The 24,131-nt window shown below is 37.6% G+C and overlaps 1 protein-coding gene across 3 annotated transcripts in view; it reads right to left on the reverse strand.

Moving 5' to 3' along the window:
- Nucleotides 1-19,986, reverse strand: part of LOC124794956 (WW domain-containing adapter protein with coiled-coil homolog) — a 101,197-nt gene extending 81,211 nt beyond the window's left edge. For all 3 annotated transcript variants that reach the window (XR_007016631.1, XM_047258672.1, XM_047258671.1), the window contains exons 1-4: nt 19,794-19,986; nt 19,606-19,639; nt 18,972-19,182; nt 16,942-17,027 (exon numbers count right to left, since the gene is read on the reverse strand). Coding sequence is in view for 2 of the 3 variants with exons in the window: in XM_047258672.1 (XP_047114628.1) it covers nt 16,942-17,027; nt 18,972-19,182; nt 19,606-19,639; nt 19,794-19,834 (372 nt within the window). In the remaining variant the exon portion in view is untranslated. The remainder of the gene's footprint in view (nt 1-16,941; nt 17,028-18,971; nt 19,183-19,605; nt 19,640-19,793) is intronic.
- Between the last annotated feature and the right edge of the window lie 4,145 nt (nt 19,987-24,131).

Consider the following 24,131-nt stretch of genomic DNA (forward strand, 5'->3'; position numbering starts at 1 on the left):
AACTTATGTTTAGGGGGGAGTGCGCAGTTAATGAAGTAAAGCCACCACGGCCGCATTAACCCTTTCGCTGCTACAAAGACGTGCTCCCTGCATTCCGCACCATGCGCGATTTTGTCACTGCACTGCTCGCCTGTGCGGACACATGGTGTCCCGACTGCTTTGACACACTTATCATTCGATTCCACAAAAACTACTTGGCCCATAAATTTGATTTTTACACATCTTCTTGACTGATACCTTCCCCCCATAAATGACTTAATTTTGTTTCAATGTTCAACACAGTTATTATGCAGCATTAAATATAGTAAACCATTGCAAGAAATTTTGAAGAGCTTGCAGAGGTAAAAGCCCATAGAGTATACTTTCCGTATGGTCGATTTTAGTTGCCACAATGCTGAGAATGAAATGTGGACAAGATACCTAGATTTCATATAAAATTTACTGTATAACAATATCTCATTTAATTTAAGTACCACATTGGTGTCGTATGTAATATTGAGAAATATTCCATCTTTCGCAACTGTTTTATTTACACCGGGCACGTTTGGCTTTATTTTAAAGCACTTCAATCGATCAAAAGGAAGTAGACAAAATACATTAAACAAAACTGTGGACTTACAAAAACATTAGGACTTGAATATACCGTCTATCAGTGAAGTGCTCTGAGCTATGTCAAATAAAATTTTTGTGTGTGGCACACACAAACAGCACTTATTTGCTGAAACACTGATCAGCTGACACAAACGTTGAATATTGTGTTACCGCAGCACAAAACTACGAAAGGTGACTTGGCAATGGAGGAGACAAAATACTGTCCACTGAAGATGCTTCAAAAGAGAGAAATGCGTCTGGTCTAAATAAGTCGCTTATTACAGTTGCAGAAGAGGAATATATTTCAATACCATTGGTAAAACTGCGACTGTGGAACAAAAACAAGAAAGAGAACATGAGTACCATTGTGTATGTGCCATACCTTTCATTGATTGAAGTGCTTTAAAATAAAGCCAAAAGCGCCTGGTGTAAATAAAACTTTTATTACAGTCGCGAAAGACGGAATATTTCTCAATATTACATACGACACCTATGTGGTACTTAAATGAGATATTGTTATACAGTAAATTTTATATGAAATTTAGGTATCTTGTCCACACTTCATTCTCAACATTGTGGCAACTAAAATCAACCATACGGAAAGTATACCCTATGGACTTTTACCTCTGCAAACTGTTCAATATTTCGTACAATGGTTTACTACATTTAATGCTGCACAATAACTGCGTTGAATATCCAAACAAAATTAAGTCATTTATGGGGGGAAGGTATCAGTCAAGAAGATGTGTAAAAATCAAATTTTTGGGCCAAATAGTTTTTGTGAAATCGAATGACAAGTGTGTCAAAGCAGTGGGAACACCATGTGTCTGCACAGGCGAGCAGTGCAGTGATGACAAAATCGCGCACAGCACGGAATGCGGGGAGCACGTGTCTGCAGCAGCGAAAGGATTAATGAAGAGACAAAGCACTAGAAATTTCAAAAAACTGCATTCAAACGAATAAAATTCGTGAAGTAAGACATTTCGATATTGTTTTTTAAATAAAGAAAATATTATGCACCACACAAGGGTTGAACTCAAAACCTTTCACTAAGCAGCCCAACAACATAACCGTTGCGATAACACATCTCGTCTAGTAACTTGGCTCCATGAGGACTCTAACATGTCACGCAAAATACTGGTAAACACTATTGGTATGATTATGAATTACTCATGCTTCATCGAAGTATGATAGGAAATAAACAATTACCACTGTTCTTTATTGCGAAATAGCAGTTTGTGAGATTGATACAAACACCTTTCCTTGCTATTGCCTGAATTAGGAGTCTTATTGCTTGTTTGGTTTAATTAATTAATAGAATATGAAGCAATTGGTATAAAGAATGCTTTTTCCAAACTGTCTATAAAAGAAAGTCTGCTATCAAGACATTGCTTTTGTTCTATTACTTTATTTATGAGTGAACGTTTCTAAAACTAGAGACACTCGTCCGTGCTCTACACTGCAGTCGAGATCTGGCAACGTCGTTCTCTGTTCATTGGCTGTTTTTTGTGACGTCAGATGTGCAGAACGAACCTAAACTCGGCCGCCATCATAAATGACGCGCACTTTAACAGCGACAAACACGCCACCACCGGTTGCATGCAATCTATCCTTTATAAACACAGTCTGTGCCTTTGTAAAAATTTCGGCTGAATTTATCTCTGGTTTCAGCCAGCTTTCTGTACATATAACAATTTCAGCTTCGGTGCTTTCTATCAGCGCTTGAAGTTCCAGTACTTTACCAATGCAGCTTCGACAGTTTACAATTACAATACCGATTGCTGCTTGGTCCCCGCATGTCCTGACTTTGCCCCGCACCCTTTGAGGCTGTTGCCCTTTGTGTACTTGCCCGAGGCCATCTAACCTAAAAAACTGCCCAGTCCACGCCACACAACCCCTTCTACCCGTGTAGCCGCTTGCTGCGTGTAGTGGACTCCTGACCTGACACATTGTTGGATGAACCATTCGCAGAAGTGTACCCGTGGAGGCCAATCAGCTGCTGATAGTGCCTGCACACACTGTACATGGTCCGGAAACAACTGGTTCTCCCGTAGCACTCTCCATACAGTGACATGGTCAACGTTACCTTGTACAGCAGCAACTTCTCTGACGCTGACATTAGGGTTATCGTCAACTGCACGAAGAATCGCCTCGTCCATTGCAGGTGTCCTCGTCGTTCTAGGTCTTCCCCAGTCGCGAGTCATAGGTTGGAATGTTCCGTGCTCCTGTCGGGACACCTTCGTTCTGGAAATCTGTCTCTATACAAACATACAGCGCCACGGCTATTGCCCCGTGCTAATCCATACATCAAATGGGCATCTGCCAACCCCGCATTTGTAAACATTGCGCTGACTGCAAAACCATGTCATGATGAACACTAACCTGTTGATGCTATGTACTGATGTGCTTGACGCTAATACTGTAAAGCAACGAGTCGCATGTCAACACAAGCACCGAAGTCAACATTACCATCCTTCAATTGGGCGAACTGGCGGTGAATAGAGGAAGTACAGTACATACTGACGAAACTAAAATGAGCTCTAACATGGAAATTAAGCGTTTCCGGACACATGTCCACATAACATCTTTTCTTTATTTGTGTGTGAGGAACGTTTCCTGAAAGTATGGCCGTACCTTTTTGTAACACCCTGTGTGTGTGTGTGTGTGTGTGTGTGTGTGTGTGTGTGTGTGTGTGCTTGTGCCTGTATATGTGTGGATGGATGTGTGTGTGTGCGAGTGTATACCCGTCCTTTTTTCCCCCGAAGGTAAGTCTTTCCTCTCCCGGGATTGGAATGACTCCTTACCCTCTCCCTTAAAACCCACATCCTTTCGTCTTTCCCTCTCCTTCCCTCTTTCCTGATGAGGCAACAGTTTGTTGCGAAAGCTTGAATTTTGTGTGTATGTTTGTGTGTCTATCGACCTGCCAGCGCTTTCGTTCGGTAAGTCACCTCATCTTTGTTTTTACATATAATTTTTCCCACGTGGAATGATTCCCTATATATGGGGGGGGACAGAGAGAGAGAGAGAGAGAGAGAGAGAGAGAGAGAGAGAGAGAGAGAGAGAGAGAGAATTTTTGTAGTCTCCTCACCAGGACAGCCAGACAAGTCACTCTGTCAATGCAGCTTTCACGAAGTATAAAACAGGGGAGATGCTGTTTCACTGAAGATAACTGAGTAAGTTCACACATTATAACTTTTTGTAACTTAGTCTTGGAAAAAACAGAGTTAGAACACGTCCGCTGAAAAGAATCTTTTTCTTCAGTCAAGTTTCAGGACAGATACAGCCTCCGGCACTCAACAAGACCAACAAATAACACATGAATGTCCCTTATGTGAAAAATGGGTCCAAAAGTAATTGTGTGTGTGTGTGTGTGTGTGTGTGTGTGTGTGTGTGTGTGTGTGTGTGTTTCATTTAGACTGATATCACACTGCAGTATCAGTAAATTCCTTATGACAACTTATACACAAAAATTGTGGTAATCTTGTTCCCAAAGTTTTGACCAACAATCTAAAGAACATTTTTGTCTCAATTCCATATGGGCTGACGGACTGTAACTACACTCTGTTAAAACTACTTATCTGTCTTGTAGCACAACACAATTGTCACATTATCAGTCAAAACACCTGGCATTTCTGGATTCTTCACCATGACAATATGTCAAACTATGATGCATCAACAATGTGTGTGTTTTGGGTATGAAGTACATTCCTATTTTCCCATTCTCTCTACAGCTTAACCCATTGCCAACCCCTTTCCCCTTTACAGCTTGTTTTTGTACCCGAACATCAAACCTGTTCTCTAAAGGAAAGCACCTTGTGAGCATTAAAAGTACCCAAACTACCACGACAAGACTCTCAAACCCTGTGTCTCCACTGATACAATGTAATGATTCAAAGCAGCTATTTTGAAAGCTACTAAAGAAGTGCACCACATTATGCAATAACCAATAGTGTCATCCTGACAGTTTCATCTGTTATTAATACCTGTTTTATGCAGCTATGACAATACTACAAAAAGAACAAATTGCTTACCAGCATGTAGCAGAAATTCTGAGCCGCAGATAGGCACAATAAAAAGACTGTCAAATTGTTGTGCCTATTTGCAGCTCAGCATCTCTGCTTATGGTTAATAGTAGTCTATCCTTTCCATAATAGTAATTATTCCATCCCAGATTTTCAACTGTTTGTTTTATACAGCTGACATGTTTGTCTAAATCAAATGCTTGTGGCACGTGACATGCACCATCATGTAAATCAGTCACGAACCATGTTGTGGGTGTCAATGAATATTGATTGTACAAAGTGTTTAGTTTTAAAATCCTGAGAATTCTGAAGACTGCGTATGCGTAAAAACAAAAGCAGAGTGTGGTAATACTGTCTGCTAACACTTAAGTCAACCAATTCTTGCCGCAGTTTTGTGCTTTCTTAAATTTTATTTTATTGTTTGTTTGTTTTTATAACTCTGCAGTGATTGTATGAGGATTCATTTTTCCTGTGAGTTTTCTTCCACAAAGGAGACCAAATATCTAAAAGCAAAAGTTGTTTTTTGTTTTACAATACCTGAACAAAGAAGTGCCTTTACTATTTGTAAATACGAACATAAATAACATGTTTGAAGGAGGAGGAATATTTTTTGAAGTTATTTGACACCTGAAAAGAAAATAAGGACCAAAGAACAAAAGTCAAAAGACAGTATGCACTGCCTTCTAAATATTGTTTGTGTGTTTGCACATATTTCTTCAAGTAAATAAATTCTGAAATGTTTGCACGGTGTCTTTCCATTGTAATAGTTATCAGCAGTATGGAGAACTTACTACATGACCTTCAAGAACATCCTCTATGAATTTTGCTTTGGTCATTAAAAAAATACCATCATTGCTACTTCCTTAATGTTGTTACTTTACTTTAACCTTTTGTAAAAAGGATGTTACCTCATTCATTTGAATACTGGGCGAAGCGTCACTATTATACCGATGTTTAGTTTATGTGAACACACGATCATCTGACAATGTCATTCTATAGATGCACAACTGAATTGTCCTTAAACCTAAACTATAGATGGCAAGCTGCACAAGTGACAGCACTCAACAAATATTCCAATTTATACACAGTAACAACCAAACATGACAAATGAGACTCAGTAAAGGAATATTTCAGTGAGGATGGTGCACTACAAACACTTCCCACAAATAGCTAACTAAGAAAAGAATTTTGCTCATGTAAAAGGAAGCTTCACAGAATGTGGGTTTCACTGGGTAATTCATTTTGGCAAAGGGTTGCGGACTTACCAAGAACATTTTCTCCGAAAAGCACACACACACAATTGGCATCACCCAAGGGAGAGATTTGTTGTGATAACAAACATCAGTGTTTGCAGCCCCGTTCACCAGATACCGAAAACCGCCACTGGAAATTTCAGTGTGCTGGTGGCAAACTTCACAAAATTACTGAATACCATCACAGACAGAAGAAGGGAACAGTAACCCATCACTGGCAATGTCAGAGTATGACGAAAGATAAAAGTCAGTATGTTACCATATGAAATGCCATCTTTGTGTGTTACAAGAAGAAATCTTAACTGAAATATTGCCTTGTTTTGAAACCAAATGATGTGTGTGAGAGAGAGAGAGAGAGAGAGAGAGAGAGAGAGAGAGAGAGAGAGAGAGAGAGAGATCTCTGTCTCTCTAACTGCCACTGTCTCCTGTCTCACAGCAACATCTCTTTCATTCTGTCCAACTACTACAGTTTCCTCTCATATTTTGACTGTCATTGTCTCCCTCTTGGTCTCTCCAACTGCTATTATCTCATTTATTTTTCTCCACTGCTGCTATTTCTTCTCACTCTCACCTCTTCTCAACCCCCCCCCCCCCCCCAAACGACACTGCAACATTCATTCTTTCTATACTACAACCATTGTCTATCTTCCGGTATTTATTACTTTTTGATCTCTTTCCGACTGCCACTGTCTCCTCCTCCTTCAGCATAAAAAAACTGAATATGTTCGCATACCAAATTTTTTGCAGAAAGTTTTAAGATGCTGAGGAAAGTAGAATAGGTAACTGGTACCTTACTTTTCAGTCAGTCTTTTAAATATGGACATACCTGCCTTTTTTGTGCTCCAATAGCAGCATTTCTCTTCCAATTCCCTTCTCTTCCATGCCAGAGCATTGCATTTTACTCATATAAAAAGAACGTCATTGGATCAGTAAAATTTTAGTTTACTTGTGTGAAATTGAAACAAGGCAAAATTAATTTTAAACCTCAGACTGGATTTTATGTGCACAAAAATTTTGCATGTGCTTCAGTACTGCAACACGGAGTTCCCAGAACCCTTATGATGATGGTACACACACTTTATAGCATATTTCTCCATGTTTCAGCCTTACACAGGATTTTCACATGCATATTATATGTGCGCAAGTACAGTAACCTTGAACCTCTGTTACTTGGAAATGGATGTGCAGCAACATATATGCTGCATATTTTCGTATTACGAAAGCATAAATTCAAATTCCACCAAACACAGCACATTAGTTTCTGGAGCATAGAAATCAAGAGTGTGATGCCCATTCATAAGCCAATCATAGCTAATGCCACGTGATCTCACCAGCCGATGACAGCAGATATTAAGAGCATAGGACAAGCGATATTGTCAGCCAATAGCAAGAACAGTGTTGAGTAGTGTGAACACACAAAAAGGAAAAGGTAACGGTTTACATTAATATACATAGTGTAGCTACAAGAAAAGCTAAGCTTTCAAGTATAATATTGGTCTCTCAGATTAATATTTGTCTTTTTTTGCGCGTGTTACAGTTTAAGATATATCATACAAATCTGCCAGTGAAATTTAAAATAATGACATAATTGTCTGTCTTCTGAACTCAAAATTCTTCTAAGTGGCTGGTCCTCAAAGTGTTAAGTTTTAAAGGAGAGTCAAACACACTATGATTTAAGAAATTAATTGCACATTCTCACATGTAACGTAATTCATCTCGCGTAAAAGGAAATTTAGTTTAAAAGTCACACTTTCCAAACCACCATTTGCAATATTTTCCCGAAAAATAGGTTCATTTCAGCAGTTACCAGAGAGCGCCAGAAAAAAGGCATTATTGCACATGCAGAGTTGTAACGATGTAGGAAGCCCATACATACAAAGCATTAAGAGATCTTACATTATGTCATAAAAGGAACAGTACATCAGAGAATATGCCAAGAGCATCGGAATTTCGTAAACTACAATAAAATACATAATTGAGCTTGAAGTGCACATCGATTTGTCCAGATTCACAATGAAGTAGGCCCCACCATATATTAAGCTTTTCTGTGTGGTTTTCGGGATGTAAATTTTCTTGGAGTACCAGTACTGCACTTATCTTGTGTTTGGTTTTTTACTATGGCATAATGGCATACATATCAGAAGCTGAAAATGTGCAACTGAAATTCAGCAAACAATTGGAACTAGCCAATACTGTGGAATGAAACACTTAATTTCAAATAAATTGACTGCCTCAGTGGAAAAGATTAGTAAAAGCCAAATTTCTTTAGCAAACAAAAAAAAAAAATAACTTCATTATTCTGCAGGGCAATTAATGCTTGACCGCCAAAAATGTGGAAAGAAAATCAGAAAACTGAAAATAGTAATATATCTTTGCATTCCATAATTATGTGAATGTATTTTAATTCACCTGATAGCTCCTGATCACAGAAATCCATTCTGTTATTATTTGACATAGGAGTCGTAAACTAAGAGAAAACAGCGAAATCACTAAACAAACACAGATCAAGTGGAGCCTACCCCTCTCCCCACTTTCAACTCTGACAACTCTGCACATGCACAAATCTGGCAGATAGGGCATGCCAGAAAAAATTTTCTTGTTAGCATCTGGTTGCTTGTTGCTGCTGTCAATACAGCTAACAGTCACAACTTCAAGTAGCTGGAAGCAGGAGAAGGTACTGCTCACACACGACTCAAATGCACATGTGCATGAGCCCGCCGGCAACTGCTGAAAAGACCCTAATGTATACAGTTCTGATGTCACACTCATAGAAACCATTTTACTGTTACGAAGTATTGCATAGTCTTCGTACAAAGGCCTTTGACACACTTTGCTGTTGGCAGACGTTTGTGTGCGCACAGTGTTTTGTTATTGTAAATGGTGCACTCCCTTGGCAACTAAAGTTTCATTTTTTCCCCTCTTGTTTATGTTGTATTGCTACAGTATTTTTCTGCAGTAATGATATACAGTAATATTCTTTGTTAGAGTATCAGTTCTTACTAGTCCAAATTACAAAACTTTAATGAAAACTTAAACGATGAAAAATTCTCGGAATTCCTATAAAAATTCCCAGTTTTTCCCCAGATGAAAAAATTCCCCGTTTTTTCCCAGCTGTCCCAGTGTGTATAGACCCTGCAGATAAATGCCTAAAGAATATACAATTATAATTTGTGCAACTTGCTGTGGCAATTTATTTATATATTCACTGTTGTCTGGAGGGGGGGAGAAAAATTCCTTTCTCAAGTTTTCTCACGAACCACTCATGAACTAAATGGTGCCTCCATAAGCCCCTTAAGATACACTGTAGACCACATCTAATGGGAAAAAAAACAACTAATTTGCTCCATTTGTCTAAGTTGGAGGAAGTTTGTGGTATTCAAACTTTGACCCTATGCAGTAGGATAGTTAAAGTAAGACGATTCTTCTACTGGGCAAACAAATGGTCTTTACCACAAGGGCTATCCAAAACACTTGACCCTACCCATCTATCACCAACAGAACCTGAAATACGAGCTCCAGAAAAATCCAGTTTGTTTGTATTGTGTTTCGAAAGCTATTGGTACCATTTTCAATCACATGTGTACCGATGAAAGGTGGGACCTGCATATGAACCACATACTGCATAGAACAACAGAACAGTACACATCTAAGGCAGTGAGAGAGACACAAACATGCCATTGGGTGCATACATTACACCAAGCAGCAATGGAACAGTTAATTCATTCCTCTCATCCACATAATATGCCCCTCAGGTGTATCACCTGTAAAGTACCCCATGTGTAGAAGTGATGACAGGCATTTTGTCACTTAACTTAATGAGCATTTGCACTTTAAATTAATATCTGACTGAATGAGATAAATCTGAACTAATGCGTTTGGAGGAAGTCGTTTATCAGTTACAGAAAACCCAAAAACTGAAGTCATTCTTTCTTTTCAACGGGCTAAGCATGTTACTGCCATCATCACGAAGTATTTTTGTTTGCTTCAGGGAAGGATCACGTCACTAATGCAATTCCGAGGCATCTGGCACTCAGAACTTAATCAGGACACAACTGGCAACTTCCGAAAAATATATTCATGTTTATTGTAAACTTCTGTGGCATTCAGTAGGGAACTTAACTAAAAGCCTCACACTTCATCCAAATAAATATCAGTAAATCATTCTTTCTCATACAATGTAACATTTCTCCTTAAATGGTTCTTTCAGAAAAATGATTATCTCTGCCGTTTGTCTGCTGTGTATTTAGTACAGAAAAAAATATTTGCACCAATTACTTTGCACAGCAGATTCCATAAAACACGCCAAAAAGTTATAAAATTAAAGAACATATCTGAATAAATACAGTTACTGTGTTAACCCACGCACAAGACCACCCTGAAATAAGATGACCCCACTTTTAAGAGGTTCATCAAGAAAATTTTATTGTAACATATTCCTAATAAAATTACGAAATGTTTTATCGATATGAAATATCTGCCTAAGAAAGAGATTATATCTATTCTAAACTTACGTCATTTATTGATTCACTGCATTTTGCTTACTATCTAACCAAGTCATCTGTGGTATCACTATTTTTAACAACCATCACTGGGATGACAGTTTCACCTGACCACTAAAAGTGAAATAAGAGAAAGTATTTCTATATTCGAGCAGCAATAAAATTCACAATTTTGGTTGTCACAAATATTTAGTTGTTTCTTCCATTTTGTTGCAATGTCCACGGTTGTGGTCATGGTGGGGCCTAAGAACATAGCTGTTTCATACAAGTACATAGGCAGATTTCATGTCTATACTGATGTCAGAATGAGCCAATATTCCCGTGGCTCTTGCTTCTGCTTACACAAACAGGTCCACCTGCTGCTCTTTGGCTGCATAGAATCAGCAGCTGACATACCTCAAGGTGAGAATTGACAATAATGCTGCACAAAACATATAAGTACACCACTTTCCCCATTTACACTTTTACTACTTCCTGCAGAAATGGATACTACTGTTCAATATTTGTACAATTTTAAAGTCATTCGATTCCGACTACAAGTGGATTCAGGCAAACAGCAGTTGAAACGTGGTGCAAATACGTAAAAAGCCAGAGTACATGTTATAGATTTCCATGGTTGGCAACAAGACAAAATTTGTTGCTCATTCACCACTCCCCTCTCCGCAAACATCTTAGCTCTCAGCCAAGTTGGTGTCACTGTTCCCTTTCCAACCTTCTCTTAGTGCCAAGCTGGAGCAACTGTGATAAACAGACTGAAATATTTTCTTTATAGCTAAGATTTCCATTTACACTGCAAGTAAGAGATGGTAAATTAATATCCATACTTTCAATTAGGTAGTTAATCAATGTAATGTGAAAATTCGGTTTTATTATCACGTACTGCTGTCGTATGTAACAACATTAACTAATATGCAAATAAAAGATCGCAATTATGATTCAGTCCTATTCTCAAACTTTCGCTCGTCCGGCGACCTATTGCCATCTGTTGGTACTATCTCCACAATGGGACTTGCAGCTGTAATTTATTCTTGCAGTATCAGTTACAGTCAGTTTAATATGATTTATTTTCTTTGCTAGACATTTCATTTTGGATTAATTTTCCTTCTTGTTTTCAATGAATTTCACCACCATCATCTAAAGCGGATTAAAAGCTGGTAACATTTTTACCTGGTATTCTAATATGTGAACAGCGACCAATTTATCATTTGCAATCCACTCAGTAAATCATTAGTCTCTCATAATCAAATAAAAATTGGTCTGGGTTCTGAATCATCTAATGTGTTCTGATGGACATTTCTGTTTTTGAATGTTACCTTTACTTAAGAAGCAGCATTAATGTTTATATATAGTATCCATATATGTATGTGAACATTTATTGCAAACCTGTTCAAACAAGAGTTTGAAAGATGATAGAATTTAATGCTATTTCCTCCTGTGTTTCAGAAAATCGTCAGATTTTAATCAGAGCAATAATTCGTTGTAGTGGCTAGCTCATACTGGCTCTTGCACCATGCGACTCAATGCCGCATGACTGATCGAGCAATATTTACAGCTGTATCAAGTGCTTCTATGTTTACGGAAGTCTCGAGCCTGTTGGAACGTGAGTACTTCTGCCGAGCACTGACTTTCAGTATTCTTCAAAATAAATCTGCAACTGACTTCAATAACCACACCTTCATCTCTAAATGTAAGAAGAAACCTTTAAATGTTTGAATGTTCATTTATACTCTACCAAACAATGTAAAAATGCTGACAGCAGCAACAGTTTAATCTGCAAATATAAAAAGGCCCTGTATTTTTCGAATGATGTATTTGGGGATAAAACCTCATATTATATGGGTAAATACGGATGTTATTTTCACCATTTTTATAGCAACCTCCAGTGCATCGTGTCAGCTTCACGCTCCTATATGAGTGTCATTACTTGCACTGTTTTGTATACAACCAATGCCAGGCTTCATTGAAGTTAAGTTCCACATAAAACAGGGAATGCCTAATAACTGCCTGGATTAGTCTGTACATTAGACTTAAAAAACATGGGCTTCTAATGGGACCTTACCTAGTAAAGTGTTAACGTGTTCAAATCCTAACCTTTGAATCAATGAATGGTTTACTTTAAACAAAACAACCAACATTTGCTAATATGTTGGGAAGGGACAGTACAGATTGTGGAATGCATGTTAGAAGATTGTGTCACACACAAAAAAATAAGTTCAACATCTAGACAAATATAATTCAGAAATTTTTTTTTAAACATTATACCTTTACACTTTCATTATTTTCAGAAATATTTCTATGCAGCCACAAATACGATCAAGAAGCGGTGAAGATTAGCAACATATGAAATTGTGGATAAGACAAAATGGCCCTGTATTCAGCATTAAAACAACTGTGGACTGGAAACTCTGAAAGAGTACAATTTAAGTGTATAAGGTTCCACAATGAAGCCAAATTACATATCAAACCCTCTGCCAGGCACTTAAATGTGATTTGCAGAGTATCCATGTAGATGTAGAAAGCCAATACAATATTGTAACTGCTTAGTTATGTGCCACGAATCTTTCTGTTTGTGTTGTATGACACATAGTAGAGGGCAACAGAGAGAAATTCAGATGGAGTGATTATTTAAAAGCTTAGTATCAACAGTAGTTGATTGTCGAAGCATTATGCTGGATGTCAATGACGAGTGTTCATGGCATTTAAATACAAAAATGAATGCCAATGAGAAATGAGGGAATGTGACTTTCACTCTCAACAAACAATATCATTTTTCCTTTAGCAGCTAAGTTTTTCATTTGCAGTGCAAGTAAGGAATAGTAAATATGATATCCATACTTTTAATGAGGTAGTTAAATAATTTAATGTGCAAATTCAATTTCGATATTACATACTGCTATTACTTCTATGGGTGTTAATTTGTCATCTTCTGAACTGAAACGTTTAGCCCACAACACTGCAACATGTAATACTCAAACATGGTTCCAGCACTTTATTATCTAGATTATGGTGCCAATGGAAAGAGGAAAGTATGAGAAAATGCTGCCTCAAATGATGATTATAATGATGAAGAGGAGTAGGAGGAGGAGGACAACAACAGAAACACCCAGGCCATGGGCAGAGAAAATCCCCAACCCGGCCGAGAATTGAACCCGGGACCATGTGATCCAGAGGCAGCCTCCAATGGAATGTCAGGAAACTATCACAGCACAAAAAACATTCTAGTCACAGGGATGCATACTCAACATTTTTACTATCTAACCGTGACAATCTTGACAGTCAACAAAAACATACTTTTTGCTGTTGGTTTGCTTTGGTGAACTACAACAACTGTGAACCACACAACTTCAAATGTTGCACACTAGAAAGTGTTTGTCATCTCCAGAAATGAAAATCTGGAAATGCCATAAAACTTAGCTCAAAAACAGAGCTTATCGGCAAAAGGAGTTGAAAGGTTTATTGGGAATGATTATTGCCCGATTCACTTGAAAGTTATTTGATTTCACATTGATATCTGTAATGTAATTATTGGTTAGTTAAATGATTATATTTAGGAAAGTAATTTTCATTATTTTGTAATTACTATGTTAAACAGACAAATAGATGAAAAACAAAATTTAAAATATTGCTGCATGTGTTTTCTTAGTATTTCTAGCCATTCTCATTTTAGTTACCAAGTCACTGAACATAACTAAATCGATCTTTATAACAGTAATGTCTTCAATACACCACCACTTTGGGGTTACACTGACAATGTAGTCTTCCTTTCACAAATGAAAAACTGGAGTGAAAATTCTGATTCATCACATTCTACAGATGGAAGGTTCTGAAACACCTGACATGCTAAAAACAAAGTAATCAATGTCAAAGGGCAAGTAACTGAGCCCCTAATCCAGACATCACAGTTCCATCACTAATGACTTATCTTTCTGACACTATTTTAACTTTAGCTTCCCAGGTCATTTTTGTTCTCACCCAGTCCCTAGGTCATTTTTGTTCTCACACAGTCCCTGGTGCAGTCTACATCAACACTACATTTAAATAGCCAGAAAAATTGCATTCTGCAATTTCAGGGAACAGTTCATATTTTATGTTAAAGATTACATTAAAACCACACAAAAAATATATTTTTCTGTATATTTTGAAAATTACTTTCACACAAAAGCATTTAATAGAAAACTACAAAAAAAGATAATGTTAATGCTACACCTACTGGAAATTTTTGTAGTGATTTCGTCAGATTGGCTTCATGCAACAACGGCAAATATAAGGAGCATGTTTTGCATTTTACCAATCGTTCTACAATGACTTCTACTCTTGGTTCTACTAACCCAAAACATGGTGAAGGGTGCATAAAGATCATGGGGTATGTGACACTTGTTGACCTACTTAAATTTATTGTAGTGTCACCAACAAGTTTACAATCTTCTTCAAAAATTAAAGTGGTTCACCTGAGTACTGTCCTTGCAGGAATTGTACAGGCCTAGTCCCCCACTTATGTCCAAAATGCAGAAAAATAATGCCATTGGCCAACACTAGAATACGCTTCTAAGAGCAGCGATATTTGTTTCACAGAAGAAAATCACATGTGCCAAAATAAATTAGCACGTTCACACTATTCCTGTATTGTATTATGTTCACTATCTGATCCAACATCACTTCCTAAACTGTCCCCAAACCATTTTATAACAGTATCCTCAAAGTAAGACTCCGTTAAAACATGAACAGTAGACAAAGAACTTGCTGCTGAATCCATAACAAAGTCTCGGGTGCAGTCCCTGAGACCACTGGCATGAAAGAAGCAGTAAAGCAGAAGTCCATGTACATTCAAGTGGCTACTGACAAAGGAAACCTCAGCAGCGTCACGAAATAACTAGACAACATTCTAATCTCCTACCCTAGCATTATGCATTAGCAGCAGAATAAAAGTAAACACTAGTGATCATTCTCCCCGCAACTAAATTTATTTTTCACACAAAATTGCAACTATGCTTAGCAAGGTGCCTTAAACACTTAGGAAGGAGTCCAGTGTATTGCATCAAAATTTATGACACTACAAACTAGGCCAGCAGACAAAACAAGCAGCTATTAACTGCTGAAAAATCTGCAATTCGCAAGAAGCAATGGCAGAGGGTAGGAAGCACAAACACCACTTCAATTTTTTTTCTTCTTTCTTTCTTTATCTTCCATTGGTATTTTTGCAATAATATAGACCCCTGAGTTTAGTAATTGCTATTTTTTGTTCAACTTACCGATCTTTGTCGATTTGGGATGTGTTCTAATGAGGACTTGTTGCCCTTCGAAAAAATGTGTAACTCGTTTTACCTTTTTGTTGTATATTCGCTTTCTGTATTCTGCTCTATTCTCTAGTGTAATTACTGCTTGTTTGATTTTGTCCTGTAAATAACTCTTTAGTAGGTAATTTTGGTATGGGTGATTCCCATTCGTCAGTTTGCTTGGTGTTAAACGTAAGTTCTTACAAAGAACTCTGTTCAGAGGGACTGCCTTAATGAAACAGCATCCCCGCAGTCCTTTTCTGTTCTGCAATGCTGCAAACAACATCAATAAAAAATGCAGTAGTCACGGATGTGGTCTTGGAAACAACAATACACTGTAATTGTCTCAAGAAACAACCACAATTTTCTCTGCACTGGCATCAATTCCCATCTTGTTTCAGCATTGTCTCTGTATCTCATACAGTGACAGCACTCAATCTGTGACACCACACTATGACGACATGTAACAAGTTTTCAGTTCTTCAGAGTTGTTGTCGTTCACAAATCCTAGTGTCCTCCTATCACAGCTAAGCCTTTTATCCAACTGATGGTCCATGAATGTATTCTAATCAATCTCCCTTGAACTGACACACACTCAAAAGCACTGTTTCACACCCATAAGATGATTACTTCAAGTCACAAACAACATAAAATGAACTTTGGTGTATGTTACACCAACCAAGACAAGAAAGCATTATTGTTCATTAATTCAATGCACCGAATGTGTGCACGTTAAAGACAATGAAAATGCAGCATATTTCACTAACAGAAGTATGTCCTGCCATTACTTGGGTGAATAAAAATTACACACTTATTGTACACTAAAATACATAATTCTGTTTCAACTAAAAACTGTAAAATCTGCATGCACTTCATAATTTCCAATTCACAAATTACTTATCTCAAAAGTCAGCCACAACAGGCAAGTGAGTCTGTATGTTACACTATTTTTTGTTTAGTTTTTATTCCTCACATGCCTTCTCAAATTCCACTTACAATAAAGTCAAAACCAAGAAACTTAGACCTGAGCAGAAAACAACTATCAACCGAATAAACAGCTAATAAGAAATGCCATTCTACTGCACTACGACATCCACTCCCAACCAAACGTCAGCAATCTACTGAAAACTGTGCATAGCCTGTTAAAATGTACAATAAACACAGTTTCAGGAGTGTGTGGTATAGCATATCTATAAGTAACTGGGAAAGAAAGTATGGTCTAATGCAAAATTTATACTGATGTCCTTTTCCCCTCCACCACCAAAAACAATGTAAACAAACAACACGAAGTATTGGTTCTTACCTCTGTACTGCTCCTGTCATGATTAGTCCTGTGTTCTGAATCACGGCTTTCCCTGCTCCTTTTATCTTTTGGAGACCTGGCACAGTCTGTAATGTATTACACATGTAAGATGTAAACATTATTCAGCAATAAAAATGCAAAATTTTACATGTCTTATTTAGATGATGTTCTTACTTGGTTCTCTGATGCAATGTAATAAAAAGATGGGAGTTTTTTTACTCTGGAATTATATTCTTAAGTTATGTTACTAATGTGTTTTGAACTGGAAGAAATGTTCTGAACTGATGGGTAGAAAGTAATGCAGTCCACTTAAGGTGTCAACATTTTCCTTCGCCAAGCCATGTAAGACAGCAGAGAAATCTACAAACCTCATGCACCTTTCTAAATAGCAATCACAGCAACTGAATATGTAAAATTACTCTATCAATACTTTCATCCTGCCTCTATGGCAGACAGCTACTTTATGAAACTGATCAGAAACTATCACTTCAGAGAGGCATGCTGATACTGTTACAATAGATCAAATATTGCAAATAATGTGTGTTCTTAGGTAGTGCAACATTGGTACAATGTCACTTTTAGAGCAGCCCTTGCATTGCTCTCCTTGTTGAAAAGAGAATGTATTTATTAATCAGTAGGATGTCCCACTCAAAAATAACTTTCAGAAGCCCTACACAGGAAACAACCACTGAAGGATAACACTAGAAAAACCACTGATGAAATTTTGCTTCTTCCCAGCATGTACTTTCAACAGTTTCTCATATGAATATTAATGATGCCACTCAGTTACAATACAAAAGGTGAAGAAGAAAGAAGGTTGATTGTGCAACTGGCTGACACCCATCAAGCGTCAATAGGAATTACAACTGAACCACATTTTGAAACATAGTTAAAATCGAACTAAAAACAGAAACAGAAAAGTACCTCCTTCAACACACACACACACACACACACACACACACACACACACACAGAGAGAGAGAGAGAGAGAGAGAGAGAGAGAGAGAGAGAGAGAGAGAGAGAGAGAGAGAGAGAGCGCCTCCATAAGAATGTGAAATCACAAGTTCTCTTACTGCTAACACATTTTGCTATTACTTTATGCCACGTGCATTCATTTCAGATTGAATAACCTAAAACTTTGTAAATGGCTGATGGGAACCATTGAAAGGTAAACTGTTTAGCATGAAATGCTCTGTGACATGATGCTTATTTAATTAATATGCACAATTTTCTAGTTTATAGATTCCTTCAACAACACATCATTGAAACTAACTACAACAATAATTATTACTGTTAATACTTCTAAACACAACAATACCACATTGTTATCTTAAGATATATCTAACATCACAATTACTTTATTTATACCAGTATATATCAAACTAAAAAGAGGACTTTACATTCGTGCAAACTTAACCCATAGCAATGAGTGAAATATGTCTAGTTTGTAGTTTAAGAGTTCACACAGAAGGTGTCCATCATAAATATTTTCCTTTGCAAAGTTGAAGTTGATAGCCAACAGACCCACATAACCTTGATGCACATATTCAACAGAACTACGCACACCAAACACTCAGTGCACTGCAAAATACTGTGGCGTGATGGACAGCTTTCATATATCTAAAGGCAGTACCTATGAAATGCACCTCAAATATCTGAAGGTAACAAATATAGAATTCACTCTCAATTGTTTGTTTCACTAACCCTGCATACTACCAATGACTGTTTTGCTTATCCATGTGTCGACTCTGCTTGAAATGACACTGTAATTTACTACCCGATACAAACCATAAAAACTTTTAACTGCTAATGAAATCTCATCTACAAAGATATCACAAAACGCTTAATATTGTATTATTTCACACATTAGGTCCGGGCACTAAACTTCTCACACTAAAAGTTTGGTATGTAAGATAAATCTAGAAGTATGCTACCACGAAGTGTTTAAAGACCATTAACCTTCATTAGAGCTCTGAAATTAGGGATATCCAACAACTGACACAGAATTAAACAAAGACACTGTTACTTACCGGAATATTTGTCTCTTGATTTGTAGTCTCTGTTTTCTCTCTCCTTCTCACGAATTTTCTGTAAGTATGAATTTTTTGCTTGGTAATTCCTATCTCTTGGACTTTGTGAATCTGGGCTATCTGAACGATACGAGTTCCCATTGGGTGAATCTCGCACTCTCTCGTGGTTATATCGTCCATCGTAGCTTTTCGAGCTGCTGTACTTCGAATTCTGAAAAACATATTTCTATGAAAACCACTAACTCATTCCACCACACCACAACCTGCACTTATACTATAATGTCAATAAAAAGTAACGGAACAGACTAAACTATAAAGTACATCGGAACAATACATGCCGACGTCTTCACTTTATATGCACCAGTAATTACATATAATATTTATTTTGGCTGCCTGTGAAAGATTACGGCATAACCAAAGCGACCTTCTGAGTCTCGTTGAAAAAAAATAGTTACTGCCACGAATATAATTGCTGTGAATTCATCGACCAGGATTCTCATACCATTATAATGTTTTTACCCTTACAGCTCAAAAAATAATGATATTTATTAGTTTATCATACAACACGACTCCGATTGTCATCTGTCGCGGACCCAAAACCGATCGTTCAATTTGTAACTAGTACTTTGTTTACCTGATAGGGATGGGCTTGGTGTTTTTCAAAGTACCTAAAATGAAACAAAGAATAATATCAGTACGTACAAACTAAAATTTAAAACTAAACAAAGAGAAATTTTGTTGCTTAGCACATCCAAATTAACTGAATATGGCGAGAGGTTGTGTCAGACGAATTCAGATTTATATTGACAGGTTGGTGCGTACCCATCGGAAATCCTCTGAGGTTTCCTTGCATGCATTACCATCAATGCAAGTATCTATGAAATATGTGTGGCTCCAATTGCAGCCCTGTTGCTGATTTACTGTCATAAAAATAACATCAACATTTATTTAACTACAAACTTCCTTCTCAGGCGCCATGTCACATTCGGAGACGTGAGCTCCGGCTGATAGGTCGAGAGCTCGCAACCTAATTGGACGAAATGTTCGTAGTAGTGTAGGAAGGCACCGCCAGAGCGAAGAGCCAAAATGGTGGACAGTTTTCCGCTCAAAAAGTTAACCTACTGCGGGGCAGGTCATAAGATGTTTTTTGTCATCACGTATTAAATGTTTCTAACATGAATGTATATCCTTAACATCTTCTACATGAGCTTTTCTTGTTTCTAGTGTTAATGGTTTGTCATTCTGTTTATCTTTCTCATGACAGTTGCCGTTCTCCAGTTCTGTAGGAAAAACAAACCAAAGATTCTTTTCTTTTTTAATTTCGCACTCTAACTATTGTCGTAATTGACAGGTAAATAAAATGAACTATTCTTTTAACAACACCTTCGTAACAGGAAGATATGTAACAAACATAAACAAGTATTTTTCGATGTTTTTTAACCCACTATTGTTATTCACAGACAAATACTGTAATCTATTTGTTTCTGAAAAACTCAATTTCTGTCGCCATTGACAACTTCAACTCCTACACAATCATGTTTCGAGGGAACAAATTTCGTATAAGATAACTTATTCCTACAAACATTTTTGAATGTCAAGAACACCAACTTCTAAACTCCAACTTGCTCGTCAGCCTGTGGCCCTGGAGCGTTTTTTAATTGCCCTTTGTCAGTATGATCAAATTATGCTAATGTTTAAATATGGGTCCATAGTTTTAGTAAAATGCCCATTTAGCCTTTTTTTATCTAAGCTTTGCTATATCAGTGGAGCTGGTAATCTGAGAATGTGCAATGTTTCTTCCGTTTATCTACAACTAAAGCCATATCGGCAATCCATTGTGAACTGCGCGAAAGAGGGTACTTCCTATTGAGCGAGTTATTACGGCTTCTTCTCCTTCTATTAACGTATCGAGCGCGGGAAAAATGTTTCAATACCTCTCTGCGTCTATAATTAATCTAATCTTGTTCTTACGACACTTATGGGAGCTGTACATAGAGGGTTGTAGTAGGGCAACATTCCTAGTCTCATCATATAGAGCCGGCTAATGAAACTTTGAAAGAAGACTTCCTAAGGGTGGTCTGTGTCTATCTTCAAGTGTCTGCCAGTTCAGTTTCTTCAGCAATTCTGTGAGACTCTCCCACAGGTCAAGCAAATCCTTGACCATCGTGCTGCCCTACATTCAATATCCCCTACTACTCTAATTAGATACGGCTCCCACACTCGCAAACAGTACTCTAGGATGGATGATTTGTAAGCAGAACACTCTCCTTTCTACATAGATTGTATTTCCCTTGTATTCTACCACTACATTGAAGTCTGCCATCTGCTTTACCTAGGACTGAACATAATGTTGGTTCTACTCGCAATTCATATCCCGATAGTGTTACACCCAGGTATTTGGATGCGTTGACCGATTTCAACTGCGACTCGATGATATTGCAGTCAGGATACGACGTTTTAACTTTTTGCAAATGCACAATTGTACATTTTTGAACGTTTAAAGCATGTTGCCAGTTTTTGCACGATTTCCAAATCATTTTAGATCTGACTGCATGTTTGTGTACCAATTTCCAGAGAGTACTTCATTACAGAAACTGCATCATCTGCGAAACTTCGGGGATTACTGTTACAATTGTCTGCCTGTAGGGTCCCACGAAGATGTTCATGTCAGTAGTCTTCCGCCATTTACATTATTTTGTGCTGGTCCCATAAGCGCTATTTTATCAATAAATCGTTTCCCTGCCACTGAAAACTGTTTGAGCACATGAAAAAAATTATGCTTATTTTGCATAATATACGTCGCTCATGCAATGAATGCAATTGGAATCAAATTATCGGTTCGCGAAAAAAAAAAAAAAAAAAAGAAACAGGACATTACATTCAACTCAGTAAAGTTGGCCAAGTTTACTTTCATTGCAGTGGAAGCTCTGTCGAATGCACCTAACAATAGTGTTCTACAAGTATGTTGTGTAGTAACAGCAGATGATTGTTTCAAATGATATCGCCCCATTTTGGCGTACGGTATGCATGTTTCGAATGGGCCTGTACTGCTTCAGACAAGATACAGAAGCTGCAAGTGCTGCAGAAATTATCCTTGCGGCGACCATTACACGCCCTCACTTCATTAGGGTCGCTGAGTTGCCTGCAAAACATTCATTAAGCATTCCTCCAGTGATACAAGACGCTGGCAAACAATTTTTGTCTTTTCTGTGGTATGGATCGAAACCATCACATTTGGAACCCAAGGACGTACGACAAGAACGATGCCTGGAACCTCAGGCTGCCGTTGTGGCTGCTAAGGGGGGCAAAACCGATAAATAAGCAGTAGCAGATCATTCACTAGAACCTGGAAACAACCACATTTGTTTCTCTGACACTGTGGTTTCAGCGAGATCTAATAATTACTACGTTAGTGTGTGTAGCTATGCCAAGGAAATTCAAATGAACACAAAAAATTTCAACAAAAAGGAGCACTGAATTTAGACCACTTGTGGGCTTTAGCGCTAAATAAAACAAACAGCGCCAGCTGTTCCCCACTACAAGCACCACAACATATGTCGCTACATCTCCATGATTTTAGACAGTGGTCTGATAGCGTTACGAATCGACCATTGCATAGAAGCATATAAACAATTGGGATTTCTGAGCTTGTTTGAGTGTGTAAAGGCCATTTCACACTGCCCTTCGTGGCACCATCATGCCACGGCATCATCACGTCAAGGTGTATTCATACCGTTTGATACATTACTGCATGTCAAGACAATTTAAGTCATGTGATCTCAACTCGCATGGCCGACATCGACTTTTTTTTAAAGCAGTAATTGCGATCCTCGAAAGATGATTTTCAATTGCTTCTGTGCGTGAAGGTCACATATCCAACAAGGTAGTTTATGTACATGGATGATGGAGTCCAAATTTGTGCCAAAATGACATTTTTTGCATTCAAATGGTTCGCAGCTTGCAAGGATAGCTTGCATATTAGAGAAGGAAGACAGAAGTGCAAAACAACACAAAAAGTGTGGGTCTGTAAAATGTTGTCATGTGGCACAGAAGGGGAATTTCACACACTATGCAACCTGCTCGAGGAAGAGGAATCTTCATTTCATAAGTATTTTAGAAAGTCGAAGCATGACTTCTTTTTTCATTTCTTATGTCATATTGGACCCAGAATTAATAAAAGGAACATGATGCTACAAGCTGCAATCACATCCCTTGAAAAACTGATTTGTTTAAACTTAAACTTAAATTTAGTTGCCAGTCCAGTGCAAATTTTTGTGGAACAGTACGTTTCACTTCAGGATTTATACGTTTCCTTTACATTTTGTATTTGGATTTCGATAGTTCCACTGCCTAACGCGTACTGAGGTTCGGTAGCGAAACCACATAAATATTGATCACTAAGTTTTTTCAAGTTGTTTCACACACAATCCAGAGATCTACTTAACAATAAATAAACTTGCCACAAACACATATCTAAACAAACACATCTAACACATTACCTGATGTAAACTTCACAAAAAACATTTACCTAGTGTTGCAGTGCCTGAAGGTTTCATTTAATAATAAATGCCTGACAACATACAAATAAATTCCACTTACTAATCAATCTGATTCTACCCACAGTACTCTTTTCACTTCAAGTCGTAGCCATTTTGCAGTTCATTTCATTAAAAAATTATAAAAATTGTACAGTCTGTAAAAAACTCCATATTAAAAGTGTAATAGATGGCAAGTAGTTTTGTAGACTGAAGTTGTATAATTCAGACCACTGCCTCACTACTTGAATTAATCTTTTGTCATTTATTAAAAAATCATAGACTTTAACGTAAAAACGACGAAACAAAACAATTTATAAAAAATAACGAAAACAACCAACAATCAATTTGCACATGGCCATGTATCAGGAGGAAATGGGCTCGGGTGTCACATTATCCACAACTGATGTAAGCCAGCAAAATGTCTTTCCCAAGAAACCTTGATGGCGCTGAGATATGACACGATGGAACAGGATGGCCGATGTGGATTCCACCATTTGAAATGCATTGCAGATTATTTTGATGTGATGCAATGTGATGTGACAGCCAGTGTGCATTGGCCTTAACGGCCTTCTGGGTCATTAAAACCTCTGATGGTATCTCCATAGTGTAAGACGATACATCA

The sequence above is a fragment of the Schistocerca piceifrons genome, chromosome 4 (genome assembly GCF_021461385.2).
Source record: "Schistocerca piceifrons isolate TAMUIC-IGC-003096 chromosome 4, iqSchPice1.1, whole genome shotgun sequence".
Classification (NCBI taxonomy): Eukaryota; Metazoa; Arthropoda; class Insecta; order Orthoptera; family Acrididae; genus Schistocerca; species Schistocerca piceifrons.